General features: G+C 36.6%; 3 protein-coding genes across 3 annotated transcripts in view; 1 reads left to right on the forward strand and 2 right to left on the reverse strand.

The window, feature by feature from the left end:
* The window catches only part of Hcf (Host cell factor), a 12,111-nt gene extending 6,204 nt beyond the window's left edge, over nt 1-5,907 (reverse strand). Inside the window, 4 exon segments of the mRNA XM_018456514.1 lie at nt 1-308; nt 390-535; nt 733-1,440; nt 4,808-5,907. The exon segment at nt 1-308 is cut by the window's left edge and continues 5 nt beyond it. Coding sequence (XP_018312016.1) covers nt 1-308; nt 390-535; nt 733-1,440; nt 4,808-4,967 — 1,322 coding nt within the window. The 5' untranslated portion in view covers nt 4,968-5,907.
* A 1,461-nt stretch (nt 5,908-7,368) lies between these two features.
* On the reverse strand, nt 7,369-16,151 carry alphaCOP (coatomer subunit alpha). Its single transcript, XM_018456576.1, has 6 exons — nt 15,991-16,151; nt 11,518-11,933; nt 10,416-11,224; nt 9,232-10,179; nt 7,912-9,084; nt 7,369-7,824 (listed from the first exon to the last, which is right to left on the reverse strand). Exons 1-6 carry the CDS (start codon nt 16,068-16,070, stop codon nt 7,621-7,623), a joined length of 3,630 nt encoding a protein of 1,209 aa, XP_018312078.1. The 5' UTR covers nt 16,071-16,151; the 3' UTR covers nt 7,369-7,620.
* Nucleotides 13,400-15,540, forward strand: LOC108728161 (uncharacterized). Its single transcript, XM_018456577.1, has 2 exons — nt 13,400-13,467; nt 14,530-15,540. Exons 1-2 carry the CDS (start codon nt 13,435-13,437, stop codon nt 15,538-15,540), a joined length of 1,044 nt encoding a protein of 347 aa, XP_018312079.1. The 5' UTR covers nt 13,400-13,434.
* Nucleotides 16,152-16,535: the final 384 nt, after the last annotated feature.

A 16,535-nucleotide genomic window follows, 5' to 3' on the forward strand; every position in this document is an offset into this window, starting at 1 on the left:
GCAATAGTAGTGACAGACGGAGATGTGACAGATATAGTTGTAGGAGTTGCTATCATTGCAGAGGTTGTTACCGCAATAGGAGTGCTGACGACAGGCGCAGTCGGCGTCGGTGCACTTACCAACGGGAAGGTACCAGTTGCCGCTACTGGAGGCATGTCATACTTTTGTATTTGAAGAATATAGTATTGCGCGGACGGGCTTGCTGTCCAGCTAACTTCCAACGACTGTGTGGAAGCCCTAATCAGCTGAACTCTGGAAGGTGCCGCTGGTTTACTGACTTCAAGATACCACAGATCTTTACAACAGACCTAGATCGAAAAAAGAATCATATTGTTAGTACAACAGTACGTCATCCAATCACAAGTCATGCTATTTTAATTAACCCTAACCTGATTATTCCAAGCTTTGCGGTAACCATCTCTACCAGACCATACATAAAGTCTACTGTGTACACCAACTGCACAATGACCAGCACGAGCACGAGGAACATTCTCCTCCAAGGAATCAACGGTCAGTTGTTCCCAAGTGAGAGTTTCTGAAACAGTAACATTTGATAATATTTTTATCTTCTGAACTGTGTGCACATTGATTAGGTTCTCCATTTAATATATCAAATTGTATGTTCAACAGTAAAATTTTGTCATCTTTTATTGGCTAAATAATTTTAGCAATTTAAAGATTATTCTAATTTGTATAACACTATCAATATAAAGAAAGTCAAACATAACTTACCTAGATTCAAGCATGCTAGCGTGCTTGTGCATTTCCACTCTTTCTCGTGTGTCGCAACTTTAACGTCGTCGACGACCAATGGCACCCAACCCCCAAATACATACATTCGATGACCAATTAAAGTGGCAGTATGGAGTGATCGTGGTAGGGGAGTAGGTCCATGAACCACTGGCTTGTTCCAAGTCATCGAATCAACATCGAGGAACCATAAGTCACCTAAACGGCAACCACTCATACCACCATAGATTACCAGACAAGACTTGCCTGTGGTACGATCGGTATATGCTACTCCGGTATGGGATTCTCTAGGAGGTGGCGCGTGTCCATGCGTTTGTGGAACATCCCAGACTGTATTGCCATTAGAAAGAAGTTCGAGCGTGTATAGATCATTCAAATATCTTGGTATATTATTTTTCGGGTCATCACTGTCATTCGCCAGACCTCCAAAAAGGAAGACCCTATTACCAATGAGGGTAAAACTATGTCCCAATCGTGGACATGGTGGTGGTTCATGCTTAGGTGGCTTTGGCTTCAAACGTTTCCACTCCCACCGACTCGCTTGTAGTTCGTACAATTCGTTAGAATATTTGCCATACTCTACCATTCCACCAAAGACAAAGATGCGAGTGCCATCAACAACAAAGCCGTATGCTGCACAACCTGGAGGAATGTCTCCTTTCGTCGAAGGCACAAACCACTGATTTGTTGCTGTAAAGATATATACCTTATATAAATATCTTTATGCAAGATTAGATTGCAAAATTTTATATTACGTATATATTTTTATTTCATGTAAATTTTTTAATATAATATAAGGTAAAAATCTTTTATTAGTGGTATATAAATATATAAGTGTATATAAATGTAAGAAATATAAAATTTCTTGTATAAAATCTATATGTTATCCGTATTTTTTTTTACATTTCTATACAAAATTATATATATAACATTATAACAATACAAATATTTTGTACAGGTAATTTGATTTTGCAAAACTTTTATATAATTTAAACATAAAACGTATGTTAATTTAACGAAAAACATTTTTATATTATTTAAGCTTATTTTAAAATGATCTTAAATACAAAATTAAACTATGAATATCATTCATAGGATATAAAGATTGATTCATATATCTTGAAACAAAGTGAAAATGATAAAAGTAAGTGAATTAATGTATGTATATAGTCAGCAACTAAAAGGTTGCAACACATTTTTTTCAATGAGTTTTAGAATGCAGCCTGTTTACCGAACGATTGGTTGTTACTTATAGATCCATAAATAATAATTGCTCAGTTAACAGGCTGCATTCCGAAACTCATTTTTAAAATAGTGTTGCATCCTTTTAGTTGTTGATTGTACATACAAGAATATTTATAATTTTTTAATTTTTAACTGGGGTCAACACCAGTATTGGACAAAATTTAATCAATTTATAGATTAATGATTACGGTTCAAAATTTGATTCTTGATTATAATAAACGATTAAAATTTTTTAGTTGCCTTCAATTAAATCTTAGATGTCAATCAATTAAATTTTAAATCTGTAGTTTTAATCGATTAAAACACATTACGTGTAACTGTGATTAATTCAATCGATTAATTGAAAATCATTATCTGCTGCAAATTAAAAATGAATCGTTATTTATTAATCATTTGTGTTTAGTTAAGCACAGATTAAACCTACTTAATTAATTATTTAACTTTATTTAATTAATTATTTTTCCTTACCAGAGCAGGTATATGCATAGCATTACTTTTGATATTATTGCAATACCAAAAATATATTAGTTTTTTTATTAGTATTAATGTTATAATGTTCCAGTTTATAAATAAAATTCGATAAATTACTTATAAAAGAAAACTATATTTTGTTAATATGAGCAATCTCTTCCCTAGTTTCCATGAAAACATAAAACGATTTATCGATAGAGAGAGAGTGATTTGAATAATTTTTCGATATGACAAACACGTTCTTTAATAATATTATAGGTCGTAAAAATTACGAATATAATTTTTTAAGCATGACTGAAAATTAATGATTATTTTTTTTAATCAACTGTTTTTTATTTGATTCAATAGACTAAATTAGTCGTGATCATACTATATATCATTTTTAATCAATTACTTTAGTCAAGCTGGAACTTAATCGATTAATCATAAAATTGTTTGACAATTGATTTAATTAATTAATTACATTAATCATGATTATATGTGTATATTTTGAATTTTTAGTCGTTTATATCAGTTAATTAATAAATTAATCGATTGTGTCCAACACTAGTCAACATTTAGTGAATTTATTTAATTTTGTAATTTTCACTTCGTTTCAAGATATATAATCGAATATATTTTACATCTTTTCTCTTTTTTTTTTCAACATTTAGGTGTATGTTAATTATATTTTAATAGTGCAGAAAGTGTAATATAACATTAAAAAGCTAATCTGATGAGTGTTATTGATTAAGTTTCGTAGAAAAAGCAGCTTTGCAATTGCAAAAATTGCTTTAATATGCTTGGTCTTGCCCTTAATTATAATTTCTCAGTGGATCTAAATGAGCGTCCAATCATATTAAAGAATCTTACGACTTGAGTTCACGATGCTAGAAATGGCTGCGAGAAAATTAATCAGTTAGCGATTAGTGATTCTTCGTGCCTTTAGTTCTCCGCTAAATCTAAGTGTAGAAACCAATCGTATTAAAGAATCACTAAGGGCCATTTTTACCAACTCCGATTAATTTAATCGACCGATTAGTCCATTGGAATTGGCCAATCGCCATCTGTCGTCAAACAAAATGACAAATGTGATCGATCAATTCCAATGGATTCCAATGAATAATTGAATAATTCCGATCGGAATCCATTCCGACTTGTCCCACTGAACTTCTTGCACGGTTTATCTTTATTCCTTTCCTCTCCATGTTGGAGAGGAAAAAAAAGAAAAGATGAATCGTGCAAGAACTTTAGCTGAAAGAAACAGACTCAAGAATTTTACAACAGATGCAAAGCTGCTTTCTCTGAACGCAGTTACCGAGTGCGTTCAAGTCGGACAAAACGGCTAACTTCATGCCTGGCTCGCCGAGCGATTGAATGTGATTGGTTGGATCTATAAAGAACAACCAATCATGTTTATTTGTTTAGCGAACAAGCTAGCCGCTTCGTCGACTTGAACGCGCCCATTCTGTCCAAGATCTCGGATGGAGAAGGAATTGATCAATCGCATTGGTCATGTGACCGAAACGTTAAAATGTGATTTGATTCCTTCCCTGTCCGAGATCTCGGATCGATTTCTTTGCAAACATTTCAAAGCTGCTTTTTTTGTCGAACGCAGCCATTTTTAGTTGCGCTCTATCTTTTGCACTCGGAAAATTCGTTTGAGCGACCAAAAAAAAATTGCAAAGGAAAAGTGCACACGGCACAGCTACAAAGAGCAGAGACCATATGCATCCCGGCTGTTACCATGGCGAGTTCGCGCGCAAGGACAAACATTTCGAAATCGGACTCGAAGTGCGCGCAGCAGCACGCGCAGGCGTGCAGCAGTCGGCGACGTAGCGCGAGAAAGATAATAATGTACGTGCGGACGCGCGGGAGACGGAAGAAGGGCAAAGAGAAGGAACGAGAACGAAAGGAAAAAGGAGAAAGAAAAGCGGAGGAGCGCGAACGTGGAACGACGGGAAACTCAGCGGTCGGCGCGTTGCATAGCGGCATTGGGGGGGCGGGGAGGAAACGAGCAGAACGAAGGAGGGGGAACGTTAGAGACAGCAATGGCCGCTCCCGCGCGTATAAACATAGAATGACAGACCGCGACGATTTCGCAGGTCCGTCGGGACCGAGGGGCTGTCCCGAGGAAGCGAGGACGCTCGCGCGGTCGGGCTCGACGGCGAACGCCGGGCCCGGACGCCGTCCGTTCCGTTCGAGACGCGAAATCGACGCGTTCGTTCCCGGATCCGGCCGGTCACCGTCTTGTCAACGTATGCCGCCATATTGGATTCGCGGGAATCGCCAGGTACGGCGCGGCGCACGTAAAGGGACGCACGGCGGCGTAGCGCGAGTACTCTCGGTGGGATCGACTTACCCGTATTGTATACATGCAGCTCGTCGACGATGCCCTCGTTCCCGCCGCCAAAAACGACCATGAGATCCTTAATGGCGACCGCCCGGTGGCCATGCCTGGGTCGCGGCTGGGGCCCGGGCGGGTTCGCGATCCGCTTCCACTTTAGCATGGGTGCCGCCATGATGACCGTCGATCACATCATTTTTTCATACCGTGCGGTCGTACAACACCACTAGCACTATCAACGTCGTTTTCGTCGTAGTTTCAGTTACTTGTTACGCTGCCACTCGGTTACTTTTTGCGCGACGCTTGGAGGATTTCCACGGGCGTCCTCTCCTTTTATCACAGAAACCGCAGCCCGTATTCGTCGGTCGTGACGGCACTGACGGCAGTCGTCGATGGTTTCCGACGACAGACAATACTCAAAAGTCTACCCAAATTTGCATAAAACCTACCACTTCCTCGAGCCGTTCGAACCGCACCGCTCTTGACGCTGCACGTCCCGATTCTAACCTCACCGAAAGTGCCGTTTCACACCGCGACCTCCTCCCGCGCGCACTCGTATTCGCTTTCGAACGCCGTACCGCGACGTCCGAATGTCCAGCGATCGGCTGTTTCACTCTTTCGTTGGCGCGCGCTCGCGTCCACCGCACTTGCAGTTGGTGACAAAAGCCGCGGGTCGAGAACCAACTCTAGGGGCGCCGAGACTCGCCGCTCCGAGAACAATATACGTCCCAACGGCGCGCAACACGTACACACGTACAGGGGAGACGACGCGCACCGTGTGTGTGCCTCAACGCGCAAAGTATGCGTGTGCGTCCGTATTTACGTATACGCGGTGTTTACGGCCGTCGACAACGTGGAACGCTAGAGCGACGACTCAGCGACGCGCTGCGACCCGGGCGGATACGCGGTCGTAACGAGCGAGATCCGCTCGTTTCGCGACTATCGAGCTTCTCGAGATTCGAGAACGATCGACGAGAATCTCGAGAATAGTCGAGAATAATCGGTGGCGGCGTCGTTGTCGTCGTCGATCCCGGGAGGTTCGAGAGCGCTTCTGCGTGCGCGAGCGCACCGATTTTCGCTCTCACTCTCGCCAACTCTCGCCTCTTCGCCCGCTGCCTCCGCTACCGTACCCACTCGCGGTGAAACCTGCGTCAAAACGAACGAAAAACGGCGCGGCAAGGTATCACTGTAGGACGAACGAGCAACGCTGAACAAGGCGACGCGTATCTGCGAACCGATGCTCTTGACGAGCGTAGACGCGATTATCGATCACCGGCGACGAGCGATTCCGTTGTACTTATCGGGAAAACTGCCGGAATATTCGGTAGCTCAATGGCGCGCACGAGCGGCCTTCGCGGACCTCGTCCACCATTGCACACAACGCGTCGGTGATGAGCAGTAACAAGCGCATTGCCAACCGTCGCCGTTCTGCAGAGCAGTGCAGGGAAATGTTGTATTCGAGCGATTAATCGATTCGATTTTAGAGGTTGCTTTCATGATCGATCCTCTTTTCGATTAGTCCAATTTAAAGGTAAAAATTTGTCACTAGGTAAGAACAAAAAATCAACCAATCAGGGATTGATGGTGCCATTACATAAGTATAGAAATACGGAAATGCGGAAACGCGCAACCAATTAGTAATCAGTGAAACGCGAAACCATAAGGTCGGAATCAGACTACGCATTGAAGATTGAGATTGAAAATTGAAGATTAAAATTTGACCAGTGAGGACAAAGGAATTTTAGCTATTGTTTTGATTGGTCAAATTTCAATCTTTCAATCTTCAATCTCAATATTCAATGCGTAGTCTGATTCCGGCCTAATAGGCGCGTTCAGCAGACTCAACAGTTGAGTTCGCTGCTATTGGCTGCGTTCAGCAGACTCAACAGTTTTGCAACCGTTTTATGATTGTCTGCTGAGATAGGACCATTCTTCTAGATCTAAAAGTATGATCCAATTAGCGCGAAGAAAACTTCCAACAGTTGCAAAACAACCGTTCTGCTGAACGCAGCCAATGAAAGAAATATTAGGAATAACAAATTTCAATCTATCAGAAATCCTGTATACTAGAATGGACGTTTTCTGATAGGTTGAAATCATCGACATATAGAATGGACCACCGATGGCAATAGTGGGGATAGAAACACGAATAGAGTGAGAGGCAAACAAATGGATGAACCTTCTTTCTCTGTTTACTAAGCCTGATTGGTTATTGTTGATCCAGCAGTTCTGCTCCAAATTTTACACACGTTGACAAATTAGAAATTATAAATAAAATTTAATTACAAATTTTGTTTTAATTTCTTATATTTTGATTTTATATATTATACGTAATATTAATTATATGTTAAGGAATTTATCGTACCTCAGTAATAATACAATACTATAGAAATTTGTAAGATTTTATTCGCATTGCACTCTTTTTACATAAATATTTTTATTTTCTCATAAATCATCCTAGGTCGAGATATTTATCTCTAATAATGTATATTAAATTTTATGTCCACTTTTAACACATATTATAAAGCAAAATAATGCGGTAAATTAAAATAGAACTAGAAATATACAAAAGAAATTGTCACATTCAATTAATAGACAATACTTGGAAGTATGTTCAGGATTCAAATCTTCTTACGGAATGCTAAAGTATAACTACTTTTGTTAAAGCTAGAAATATTTCTAGTGCTTTTCTCTTGATTTCTAATTTGAAATTATTAAAACTGTGTATCTTACAATTAAGGAAATCTGTAGATTTATTGAGAGGAATAATCTTTCAACTCCTTTGATTGAATAAAAATTTATAAATTGATAACGATACAAACGGAATATTAATGTTCTTTACCTATCAAAGCGACTTCGCATATTTTGCACACTGTATCTTTAAACTGTGGACTGTAGCTGGCACCACACAAGGGGCATTTTACTTCCGGTTTTCCTTTATAAATAGGTGTGAACATGCTTGCGCACAATGAGAATGGATTGTGCTCGTCATATACTAATTTATGCTCGTCGACAGGATTCTTGTCACAAGACTGAAAAAAGAATAAATTAATTTTTCATTTATAGCAATTATTAATATTATTTATATAAATATTAACTTACGATACAAATAAAATTACCTGTAACAAAACTCGAATTTTTTGTGCAAGTTCTGGATTTGGTCCAAGCTCGAGTAATCTTCTCGCGAACGAAGCTTCGGTTTTGAAATTCTTTAGTTTGTAGAACAAATTCACAGCTACTTGAAGAGTAAGAATCTGATGTACAGGTTGTAGATTACAATGCGTAAAATAAGCTGCCATCTCGCAAATCCTTTTCTGTTCTGCTAATGTGGCTCTTGGCAGACTTTTACGCTCAGTCTCCATCTTTAAACCTAAGATATACTCGCGACAAATCTGAATCAGCTGTTGAGCTTCTGCAATATCTTGCTTAGTATCGACAACGAGTAATGGTACACTTAGCAAGATACTCTGCAGTTTTTCTATCGCTTTGGCAAACTTGCCGTTGGTCGTCAACTGATAGCACACTTGAAGACGCTGAACTAATTCAGTAAGATGCAATCCCACTGCAGGTAAACCTGTTTTCGACGTGGTATCTTTCCAATTAGTATCCTTCCAATTTCTTTGAGGATATCCATATAACGATGGTATACTAGGTAAACAAGCATAGGATGTTCTGGAGCGAGAGTACGTATTTAAGAACAGAGATTGATAAGGCCCAAACTCCACAACTCCGACTTGATTATTTAATAATCTGAAAGCGGATTCAAACGATCCAGCCAATATATGATCAACTACCAATTTAGAATTATTAACCCAATGCTGTGGTGGTGAAACTCCTTTAGTAGGTAGACATTCGTAATTATTGCTTTCGTCGGAAGTCGCTGCAGCTTCGAGTTCTGGTGGAAGATCAACGTCTTCGACGTCCCATCCAGGATTTTCTTCACCTTCTGGCGCAATTTCCGCGTCTACGATTTCTTCGTCATCTATACCGAGTTCCTCGTCATTGCCCCATCCTTCGGGGGTCGCTTCACCGTTGTCTTCCAGAGCAAGAGCGGCAGCCACTTGAGTCCTACTGCGAGACATCATTGCGCCTTCGAAAAAGCCTTTAGAAACAGTCAACAACGGCCAATTGTTCTCAGCTTGCTGAATAGGTACAGGTGGACGAAGATATGTAGCACCTTTCTCCAGCGCAGAAAGTTCCTCGCTCATCGATTCATATTCGCCGTCATCGTCTTCATTTGATATTCCGTGAATTTTCTCAGTAACGTATGCCAACGATGCTTGTCCAGAATTCTGCAAACAGAAATTTATACATAAGTTTTATGCAATGTTGTAAAACATACTTATTTATATATTTTAATTGTAATCAATAATCACAATCAATGAAGAGTTATGTTCTCATTACATATAAAATTATTGATTAATAGATATATAATGTACCCGCAAAATCTTAGCCCGTTCGTAAATGTCTCCAAGAAGTAAACTTCCTTGATATTGACCAGATACATCTTTCCGAATTTCTGCGATTTTTATCATTTTGCGTAGCTTCTCCAAGTTACCAGTTATTAAATAAAGGAAAGCCAATTTCTCGAAATTCTTGGTTCTTTGATAGCACATTTCCACAACTTGATGATTGCCTTGCAGCAAAGCGGTTTGCGCCAAACTCTCCCAGCACGATTTTTGATCGAGCGATCTCGCCGCTTCCAATGCGACTTCGATATTTCCACATTCAAGTGCAAGCCCGAATCTGGTCTTTTCATCTTTCACGAAATGAAGAGCCACTTCTGGATATCCCTTCTGCTGCAAATAAGCTATAATCGATTGTCCAATAAGATTTGCGTTGCGAACCATGTGTAAAACTTCCTCGTATTTCCTGTTAATTAATGCTAGTTTGAATTTGTATTCCGTCGAATCTATTCGGAGAATCCTCGGCTTACATTCTCGATCCAAGCAATAAACTTGATTGCCTTTCACTCTCGTGACATATATCGGTAAATCTAACGTACGGATGATGCCGTAATCACCATTGCTGATTGCGTATTTAATGTGATTGCTGGTCGTGTAAATAAATACGCCGGAATCATCCCAAGCCCCGGATTTTACTCTAGTGTTTTCGTGTATGCAACAGAGAGATTCCAACCGACGATTACAAATGTTGACGGTATGTTTGGCCAACAGTGCAACATGAGACATGTCACTGGACCATACAACGTATCTACATTTGGCGATTTTTTCTTCTGCTAATGTTCTTTTCTGTTGTACATCAAACAGTGTTACTTGTTCCGGATCGCGCAAAAGCAACATACCAGTGCCGGCGTAAAATATTTCGTCACAATTTGGAATTTGTACTTTTTTCGTGACTTCGTTCTTTAAGTTCTTGATAACTAACTAAAAAAAAAAGGAAACATCGATTATTAAATTGAATGAATTATAAAAATATAGTAGAAATATAATAAAAGTAATAAAATACTAAAAGTTACATATAAAAGTAAGAGATAGCGTAGACATGATAAGAATGTACATAAGATTTTGATTAATCGTTTAATTGAAATAAATTGATTCGAGTAATTTAATTATTGAATTTTAAATATTTTGAAATTCATATAAAAATATATTTATCTCACCGAATATGCTCTATCTAATACAGCGAATCGATTTCTGGCAACCCAAATGGCAGTAACTCCGGATGCTCGTTTCGTGTCAGCATCCGTGCTCGAATCTCCCTCGCGTGGTATTACATATAAATCATAAGTACTATTCTCGATATTCGAGGGCGATCTTGTACATATTAAAACGCTATTTTCCGCCTGATTGTACGACATGCTGTAGGGTGGAGTTTTTCCTCCGCCGCGTATCTGCATCACCGATGTGTCCTTTGATGTGGAGAAATCCAGTTTTCGAAGAAAACGATCTTTCACATAATATAGAAGATTTCCGCAAACTGCATATGCGGGACGTTCTCTCTCGAGTTTGAAAATTATCATTCCCGAATCGTGACCGGCGGCAAAAAGATTAAGCGTTGGATGTGCGGCAAGAACCCAGAATCTCTCATGTTCCCTTCTAAATGTGTGCAAACACGTGCGTTTTGTCATATCCCAGACTCTAATACTCTTATCTTCTGAATTGGAAAGAATGAGGTCCTGTCTAGGATGAAAGAGTACGCAGGACACATTATTGTAATGACCGCGACATGTGTCAACTTCCCAAGCCTTGGCATCATTCATTCGCCACATTTTGATCTGCCGATCATCGGCTCCGGAGACAATAAGAGGCAACGTTCCGTGAAAACATGCCCAGTTTACGCCTCTGTCATGACCTTCCAAAACATACTTCACTACTGCATCGGCTTGACCGAACAAATCGGTCGCTCCCGGATTCTTCAAATGATCTTCAAGACCTCCCGGACCTGGTGCCACGTTTTTCTTGCGCAATCCTGCAATTGCATTTCGTTCGATTATTGTGAGGCATCATTTGCTTCTGTCAATAATTACGTAATTGTGAAATTATCTCCTTGAATTCTATAATTAGCTGTATTGATAAATATATAAATAATAAAAAATATAAATTACATATAAAGGAGAAAGATCCATAAAGGCCGATTTTTGCCCTATCCAAATTTTGTCAAATCTCTCATGAAATAAAAGTTTGAGAGAAGTTTTTTAGATCAATTTTTATTTTAATGAGGTCTAAATTCAGCGATGTGTGAGAAATAATTTCTGCACGAACCGGAAATATCCCAAACGCGGACCGTTTGATCCAACGAAGCTGATACAATGATATCCTCCGTGGGATGAAATTGGGCACACATTACATAATGATTGTGCCCAGTCAGTACACAAATGCAAGTGCGACTTTGCCAGTTCCAGATTCGAATAGTCTGATCATCTGAAGCACTGAGGATCCAAGGATATTCTTGATGAAACATTGTGGTCCTGATGTAATCCAAATGGCCCAAAAGGGTGAAGATACATCTTCGTTGTTTGTAATTCCAAACTTTGATTTTATAATCGTCGCCGCCAGAAACAAACAATGGCTGCTGATTGTGAAAACATATGCCTCGAACGGGTCCGTCATGTTCATCGAATTTATCGAGCAAGGCACACATACGGTAATCCCATAGTTGGATAACGCCATTATGTAAACTGTAATTTATTTATGAATGCAAAAGATATAATGCGATATTTTTACTGATTTCATTTTTTGCATTTATGTAAGAAATATAGTAATTATTTTATATAATTAAATATAGGAGATAAAATCTATTACATTCATATTTCTTAATTTATTTTTATAATTTGATATTTAAATCTGACGATATATAATCATTTATTTTTTAAATGTTTACTTCATTCTTATAACAATCTTTTATATATGTAAATGTGTTTTATTTATGTACAAATATATGATATCAATTACGAAACTGCTTATTGGTTTACACGCTATGCATACTATCCTTTTCAATTGTCGTAAACCATATGAGGAACGTTTATAAGTGCTCTCGATTGCGAAAACCGACGGTTCGCACGATTTTTTTGGGCGTACAATTACAAAATGAAGCATAAATATAGAGGTCATTCGGAAACTGGATTTCGGGCCTACATACAGGGTGTCCCAATAACATAACGAAAACACAATACAAATGTAAAAATCAAGATTATCATTTGTCTACAGATTATATATATTATACAAATACCATTATTTCTAAACTGATTTAATTCTTCCTTGTAATTCAATTATACAAGTCAATAATTATAAAACATTCTTGATGAAATTTAATGTGGATCTTTGTAGTTCACATTTAGTCGCCTTATGTATCTCGTATACATATATGTATTATCTTAAAAGACAGATAGATTCGTTAATTTAATATTTAAATTTGTGAATACCAAAAAATACACAATCATTTTTTATTTCTCCCATCATCTACCAATAATCTTTTTAATATACCCATAAATATTGAACACCTACTGTAATAAGTCATTCGCTCATAAATACACATCTAATAAAAAGATCAGAAATGACTAATTTGTCACATTAATCTGCTTTTCTGAATAATTCCTTATATCCTGGTTACATCCATTACTTCAAAACATAATTAATTTAAATAATAAACTATATTATTTTTATAAATATTATAAATATAACAAACATAATTTTACCATTATTAATTATAAAATATTTTAGTATTATTATATATATATATTATTATTATTAAAAAGTAGATATATTATGTAAATATATTCATATATAATTTTGTAGCAACTTGATAAATCTTTTTAAGACTTTGTTTGCGTCAATATTCATGAGAATAATTTACTCTTTTAAACTAAACGATATATTCTTACAAAATGTATAATGCGTAATTAATTCATCAAGATATGCGATAAAATGATCTGAAATTCGATCTGCATGCACTACATTTTAACGAATCCAACGATAATTGAGAGACAGAATCCATATATCCCCTCAGGACATTTTTACAGAATCAGGTCATCAGAGACAGAGGTGTACACATGAGAGTGGTGGGGATGTTAAATGCATGTTGGAACCGTGTATATAGAGATCACATTATTACATATCTTGGTAGTTCACTTTTTAATTTCATTAGGGTCACATCTTTATGTAAAAAAAAAATCTTTGACAATGGTGTTTTTCCAGTTTTTTACCACTGCTGTTGTAAGTACACATTTGCATTTAAATGAAAAATTTATATACAATATTCCAAAATATCTGATATTTATTTTAATGCCTTTTCGGTATGTCATATTCGGATCTTTTCCAATGCTTTTTCTATTGCTTATAATTTTTTTTAATAAGATACATGCATTTGCTTGATACTGTTATATTCCTTAATTAATGTCCGGAGTTTCGATAGAAAAAAATTTACAATACACTTTTATTAAAATTATAAGCAATCGAATTGGATGAATATGCCATACCCCAGTGTGCTGTTCCAGTAAAGTGACGTTTAAGAGATTTAATAATTTTATTTTAAATTCTTTTTTTAATAAATTTAAAATTTTATATGCATATATTATAAATCACAATTATATAAATTTTGTATCGGCAATTAATAATTAATAATATTAGAGATGCACAGGATATCCGAAAAGTATTCAGTATCCGGTATTATCCGGTACTTTTTTACTATTCGACCGGATAGTCAAATATCATTAGTACTCGGGAATATATCCGGTTGAAATTTTATATCATTAAATTGTTGATTTTTTATTATATAAGTCAGGTTTGTTCAATTTGAGCCTCTCGGAGTTAAAACGTAAAGCCGAAAATTCAATGTAAGTAAGATTTCGGGGAATGTAAAGTGCTGATAAGCTTTACTCAGATGCATATCGACACTTTACAGTTCTCGAAATCTTATTCACATTGAATTTTTTTTGTGTCGATGGCTTTGCGTTTTGGCTCCGGAGCTCAAATTGGACAGGTCTGATATAAGTATTCTACAAATAAGTATGCATACTCATAATGCTATATCTTATATATTGTTACAAAATTTTTTTCTCTACAGGTTTTTTTTCTTTAGAAAACATTGTTCCGGAATCGGGTCGAATATCCGGAAAATATCGAATGTCCGACTTGAAAAATTGCCTTCCCGGATATCCGATATTACATTCTTTTCGGATATCCGATATCCAGTAATTTTACGATCCGGTGCATCCCTAAATAATATAATCCGTAATTTTATATCAAAAGAAACAATTCTTTTATTCACTTTTTCAGCTCTTGTTAAGTTTAACGTCAGTGAAAACATATTCTGTTCCATACCAGAACATTCAGCTAGCGTTTTCTATCACGCCAAAATTGATGTATACATCTGAATCTAATCCTACTTTCAGTGGATATTCCTATATAACTCAAGATTTGAATGGCGGTGAAAGTAATGTTGTTTTTACAACTGGTGCTGATTCTATGAACAGATTAAAGAATGAAATAAACTCAATGAAAATATCAGAAGGATATTCACAAAAAGATAAAGATCAAGAGAATATAATATCTTCAAAACAATCTGAATCTGTGAAAGCTGAAGAAAGTAAAAACAAACAAGATTTTGACTCCAATATTGAAGTTCTCAACGAAGAAAAGAAATTTTCAAAAAATCTTGAAGCAAGTAATCTTATTGAATATCAACCGAATCTTCAACAAGTTTCCCTTATAGATGTATCTTATCCTGCATTTAGAGAAAATTTATTAAACTTACATCTTCCAGAGTTTTCAAGATATCAAATATCAAACGTGATACAGAACCAGTACTATCCTTACAATCTCTATGCTCGCTTACAATTGCCTTTAAATAATTTTGATTTTTATAATCCTGCTGTGCCACTACTTTATCAAACAACAGCAGTCATTTCTGATAGTAATTCTAAATCAACATCGACAGCTAGTGAAAATACAAAATCATCTGTGGAATCATATATTGCTAAAAGCTTACAAACAAATACTACCAGCTCTGAATCTAACTTGGTAAAATCTCATGTAAAAGAATCAAGATTCAATCTAGAATCAACAACGAATGCAACCAAACAAACACCATCAAATCGGTCTGAAACTTCCATGAGGATGAAACTTGAATCTACATCTGAGATAATTAGAGAAGAAATTACAACTAGTGAGTCTACAGTAACATCTCAGAAATCTGTTGAAGAGATTACAGTTAAAAAAGCAAATAGTACTGAATTTGCAAGTACGGAAACAAGTCTTCTGACAGAGAAATCAAGTGCTGCAATATAAAAGATGTATGAAGCATTTTCCAACTAAAATATAAATCCGTATACTCTATTTTTGTGTATTACATTTATAATAATAGGATTTCTAATAAAATGTTACAAAACCTCTTGCATTTATGTAAAAATGAATCTTTTAATATTTACCATATAAATTACAGGTAAATCTTCATCTTAGCAGATAGAAGATAAAAATAATTTACGAATTTACAAATTAATTCCCATCACACAATTTTTTTAATGCCTGTGTTTAAATTATTGAAAGCACTGTACATTAAGTAAGAGGTTAGGTCTATCAATATGCAACCTAAATTCATGCTAATATTTATCAAATAATTTTCTAACACAGTAAACAATTCAGATAAAACATTTTGCTTTTACAAACAGATAAATATTTAATTAGTAAAATGTCACCAAATGGTCAAGAAATTAATTTAAAGAAAACCTGTCCCTTTACCTTGCAAGCACCCATGGGCGTTTCGGATGAAAGGACAAGCCCTTCACTCGAGCAGACTTCGTCTCGAACTTCGTCAACATCTTACTTTAATTGTTTGAAATAAGACGTAATTAATTAAACATCACCCTCTTGAAATTCTTTAAACTTTTGACACGACAGGAGACACGTCACTATATAACCATGAACTATAATGTCATCTATATAAAACATAGATGCGATTCGACTTTATTTTTTTGTAATTTTTATTCTAGTTACATTTTAGTTACAAAATCAAATTCCCTAGAAATGCGGATGCATTTTCGAAACATTTGATTGGTTGTCCAAGTGCTCGTCGCCATATTTGTATCCCTAGCCAAGGAATTGGAAACACATCGACGAGTTGCACGCGGTGCGCTCTGATTGGGTGCATTCAGTACTACAACCGCTCATTGAGCGCTTAGTGAGCGCTTGCATCTTATTGGCATATTCCGTTAGAACTAAAAATATAGACCAAACAGATACAAGAGCTCTCAGTGAGCGGTCGTGGTACTGAATGCACCCATTGG

Source organism: Mycetomoellerius zeteki, unplaced genomic scaffold (genome assembly GCF_001594055.1).
Source record: "Mycetomoellerius zeteki isolate Tzet28-1 unplaced genomic scaffold, Tzet1.0 scaffold58, whole genome shotgun sequence".
Classification (NCBI taxonomy): Eukaryota; Metazoa; Arthropoda; class Insecta; order Hymenoptera; family Formicidae; genus Mycetomoellerius; species Mycetomoellerius zeteki.